Raw genomic sequence first — 5163 nt, 5'->3', positions numbered from 1 at the left:
GTGTGTGTGTGTGTGTGTGTGTGTGTGTGTGTGTGTGTGTGCGTGCTTGTGCATGTTTGTGTGAGGAGAGATGAAGAGAGGAATGCGACTGCCTGCTATTGTCAACTAGATTAAATTTAAAAAACAGATTTATTCAAAAAAGCTAAAAACGACAGAAAGAGGGGGAGAGAGAGATGGAGCGTGTAGCCTAAGGGAGGAGAGAAGAGACAGCAAAGTGACTGAATAAAACAAYAACAAGATTTTATCTTCCATGGCAGCATGTATAGGAAAAAGCTGAGAGTTTTTGGTTTAGACACACAGACGCACATTAGTAATACACCTAAAAGTGTGAATATGCATTTTTTTTCAAATTCTTGCACCATGAATTTTTTTTTTCATAAATCTAAGTTTTTAGCTTCAAGCATGTTTAAAACTATGCTCTAATATTCTTTAGTACTACCCACCTGTCAGACTCACCTTTTCACTAATGTGAGATGTTCAAGGCCAATTTCAAACCTGCAGGGAGTTGGACAAACCGAGACAAGCCACCTTGCACAAAAAGGTTCAAACCCTGCTAAAGGCTAGCACTGACCTGAAGTTTAGGTCTACACTGCCTTTCTTCATTCCGTATTTTCTTATAATCACACATCTAACATTTCCATCCCTTCAGCTTCCACTTCCAACTAAAGCCCAGTTTCATCCGATTTCTATGTGCACTTACATGAATTCATCTTCACATGTACAAAAATCATATAAGTGCCCTCTTACGTACATGTAGAATGGTAAAGGTCATGCATTCAGAGCTGGACAGCRTGATAATGCCTCTTGCTTTGATAAACAACCAGTGGCAAATAAGGCAGCATATAAATCAGAGCAAAGAGATAGTCACATTTCTACAGGCAACTGGGAGCTCTTATCTAAACTCAGTGTCATGGGGAAAGTGAATAAAAGCTTGTGAAGCTAAGAGTGAGTGTCTAAAATGCATTATCTGTTACATGGTGAGCACATTTAGGTTTATGTCAGAGAAATGTATGCCAAATCCATTTGGTTTATGTCTTTGAGAGTTTGTTGCAGGCTAAGTGATTTCATGTTATACGACTGAGTTGGACATCGTTTTGTAAATTCCAAAGAGCCTTTTTAAGGCAATCAAAGAGCTGCATAGCAAACCCTCAGTTTGAAGGGATGGGTCACATATATGTTTGCTTTTAAGAAGTCYTTAAGGTTCAGTCTAGTTCTGGAAACACAAAGAATGACTTACCACGCAAAGCAAATGTTTTGGCCTATCTTTGTTCAAAAGCTTAACATGTATATGTCCGATAAGCTTAATTTAAATTTATTTTAGTTTAGGGATAAAATGCAGAGTTTCGTCAACTTAATAATTGAGGTAAGGTGGAGACTGTCCAAAGGTCACTTCTACCACAAATTTTGGAGTTTGTCCTCGTGCATTTTGGTGAATTCCTGCCTGGCTTTTTTTTTTTGCCAATAGTGGAGCTCTCCTTTTTTTTCTTACATGAAACCCAATATGATTCAAATTAAAAAAAACATTGCAACCAGAAAGTGATGACCACAAACTTTGGAGTTCAGCTTTAAGGGCTTTGGACCGTTTCCTTGACTCTTTTTCGACAATCTGCACAATCTAGAAGATCAACCTAGAATGACATYTCTTTGTGTCTGCATCCAGGAAGGTTGGTTACAGCTCCATGAGCCTTGTATTTTGTTGTTGCAGTGATAGRAACATGAAGTAACTTGGAAATGATCTTGCCATTTTATCTTTAGCTCTTTCTGAGCTCTTTTKTCTCTTTCTCCTTTGCTTTCTTTGCTCCATGGTTTGTGATGCACAATAAGACCAAACTAACCAATTTGCTCCATTTAAATAAACCAAATGGCTGATAAAAAGCTGAAGGCACCTGTGATAAAAATGAAGGTCAAATACTTTAGTTTGAAATGAATCATGACTATAATACTGGGATTGTTGGTCTTTTTAAGTATAACCAAACATGTGTCTGTATCTTTGCAAAATAAAGAAATATTCTTTACACTTTATTTTATCACAAACTATAGGCTCCTTAATACATTAATTACTATTACAAAGAATTACTTTTAACTTAATTTTTTTCTTAGAAGCTATGCATAGTTTCAATAAGTTGTAAGGATAAAAACAAATCTATCTACAATTGTAGTTTGGGCAGATTTGGTTATATTAAACTAAGWCAATGTTCAGAAAAAACAGTTTTCAAGTTAACTAAAGTCATCATACCCAGTTTACTTGTATTCAAACTGATACAACTTTATGCCAAGAATCATGAATGTAAGAAAGTGTGAAGCATCATAGATATGCACCTATCCTTCTATATATATAGTTGTGCGCGTGTGTGTATGTATGTGTGTGTGTCACTGTATGTGAGTGGATGTAATGAGGTCATGGTGATGCCTTTGCGTTTCAGTTGGAAGAGATTCATCATTCTCAGAAACTTCTGGCAGGAACAGTCAAAAAAAAAAGCTTTACCACACAAAATACTGCACATTTACACAACCTCATATTAGACTCACACACCTTTTCACCCCGAGTGCCTATCTCTCGCACTTTCATTTACTTTCTTCAGCAACTCCAAGAAACATGACCAATATGGATCACTGCACTGGAGAAAACACACAGTATACTGAATGGACCAGAGCTACCTGTAGATTTTTGTTTTTGTCTGTTTGTTTTTATGAATACCTGGAAAATGTAGTGCAAGACAGGATTTGTAGTTTTGCTAGAGATCATCAAAATCAATTCTCAGTTTTTATTTTCTCTGTTAGATCTTTATTTAGTGCRAAGAGAATTGAAATTACCACTTTTCATCCCACAGAACCACCAAGCATCAACCCAAAAATCTTCCATAAGAAGGGCACTGCACAGATTCATGACAGTCATGTGCCACTGAGCTCCCATCCACTCCCGATATCTGACTTGTTTGAAAAAGCAATAACCCTTGACAGACATCCACATCTGGTCCCACTCATTTCTCCTATAATAAACTGTAGCTTAATATCACCTTATACTCGTCACCGTGGCACTGACATGAGCTGAAGTGGGAAATAAAGATATTCTAAAAAAAGATCTTTCTTTACATCTGCAAAATAACAATGTCGCATGATAATTCTATCAAGCATGGATAAGGGACAGATTCTTTTTTATTATCTCGAGGGGACAGTTTCATTTCTGAAGAAATCAAAAGCCACCACGAGACAAAAAATATTTGTTCTTATTACTCTACAGAGGCCAACGATAGCATCTTATCTCTGAAAGGTCTCTGTCATAAGAGCTTTGAGGAAAGACACACACTGTGCAGACAAAAGCTGTTCATTATATGGGAGCAAACAAACATACACAATTATGCATGAACTCGTGCACATAAACAAGGATGGGACAAACACTATCCATTAAATCCAATTAACCCTTTACTCTGATCTATTCAATGGATCCCTGCTCCCATCTTGTAACACCAGACCTTCCTGCCATTTCATTAACACACAAACACACACATGCACACACACATATAGAGATCCCTACTGCAATTCTATGGTTCTAACCCAGTCACAACCCTGCTAATGCACATCCTCTAATCAAATCCACCAATCGCTGTATTCCGTGCAAAGACCCGTGTCACATGACTAACAGCACATTAGCTCAACGCTTGCTTAGAGTTAGCGCTGTCATTTTGCCCTAATGTGATTCCAGAGTATCTTTTTTTCTTCTTTAATGTGATTTGGGAAGTCTAAGCTCTGGCTTCTGTGAGTCTAGCGTTAAACCCCTGGTGGACTAGGCTAATCAGTTTCCAACATTTCTGAGGGAGACAATGATCCCAGTGTTAGCGCCGGCTAATGACAAGCTAACACAATCACTGGAGCCTCCAAAGAGGTGAGCTCAGAGCCAGGGCCCATTCTTGCCCTACCTCCTGCAGGCTCCTCATCCACTTTCCCTACATTACTATAGAGCTTAATGGCCTCTTATTACGAAGACAGATGGAACATGAATGAAAAGAGATTCTGTGCCTTCTTGAGTTACATTTATGTGCTGAATATCAGCCACATTCATGACAGCTTCATTAAAAAAAAATCACTTCCTTATGGGTTTCTTTTTTTAACAAGAGGTGTGGCTGCTTTCAGCATCTTTCATATGGATTAAGGTAAGAAACTCATGTTACATGTGCATTTTGTTTTCATCTTTTCTTTTTTGAGAAATACAACTGATTTAAATAAAAAAAGAGCTCCAACAATTTTGTGTATAGTACCATTTGATGCAGATTTGGTAAAAACAATCAAACAAACAAACAAATAAAAAAAAAGGAAAATGGAATATAGTATCGAAAGTGAAATAGGCAAGTTGTCTCACTAGCATGAGATCAAAACTATCTGTGAACCACATCATCAGCATTAGCTAATAGGCAACGCTAATGTGGTTTTGATTGAAAGATGCTGGTTGGAATGAGGCTAATATAATTCAATAGCTGATTCACTGGGACCAGTAAAGGACTACAAAGTTATCTTTAGTCAATGGACGTGAGACTGGAACATACAGATGATTAAATACAGTAGGTTTAGGTGAGAAGTTGATTAAAAAAAGTATGTGAGTTGAAGTTTTATGAATGATTTAGTGAGCTTTAAAAGCTAAAACTGCAGTGCATCATTTTTTGGTTTAAAAAAAAAGTCATTTTGACTAAATATTGTTTATAAAACTCCTAAACTTCATTTGAATGTCCTAAGACCAGAGATTTTCTTTTTCCAGCTTTCATATCTCGCATTACCTTTTTGAACAACGTCTTAATTACTTTTCAGAAACTGTAATCAGGAAGCCTGATATTACAGCCTTTCCATGATCTGCAGTTATCAGTTGGTGTTATTTCAGGTCCTCACTAAGCTTTGAAGAACTCCTCTGTAAACATCATCATGGAAAAGCTTTAGATACGAGAGTGGCCACACTTTAYAATCATAGCTAATTTTCTTTATTTCTATAAATCATTTGGGAAATAGTGGAAATGTATACACTTACTTGAACCTGGCCTTCAGCTGGTCTGCAGCTTTATTGTAGTTTTCAGTGGTGACCTTGTAGATCTGAGCGCTCTGCAGTGAGAGAGAGAGAGAGAGAGAGAGAGAGAGAGAGAGAGAGAGAGAGAGAGAGAGAGAGAGAGAGAGAGAGAG

At 37.3% G+C, this 5163-nt stretch overlaps 1 protein-coding gene across 1 annotated transcript in view; it reads right to left on the bottom strand.

Annotated features, from left to right (window-relative positions):
* Positions 1–5163, bottom strand: part of chchd3a (coiled-coil-helix-coiled-coil-helix domain containing 3a) — a 67438-nt gene that overhangs the window by 15519 nt on the left and 46756 nt on the right. Inside the window, exon 7 of the mRNA XM_014004802.1 lies at positions 5015–5085. Coding sequence (XP_013860256.1) covers positions 5015–5085 — 71 coding nt within the window. The remainder of the gene's footprint in view (positions 1–5014; positions 5086–5163) is intronic.

The sequence above is a fragment of the Austrofundulus limnaeus genome, unplaced genomic scaffold (genome assembly GCF_001266775.1).
Source record: "Austrofundulus limnaeus strain Quisiro unplaced genomic scaffold, Austrofundulus_limnaeus-1.0 Scaffold26, whole genome shotgun sequence".
In the NCBI taxonomy this organism is placed as follows: domain Eukaryota; kingdom Metazoa; phylum Chordata; class Actinopteri; order Cyprinodontiformes; family Rivulidae; genus Austrofundulus; species Austrofundulus limnaeus.
The sequence above is the reverse complement of the archived record's forward strand: the minus strand, read 5'-3'. Positions and strand labels throughout refer to the sequence as shown.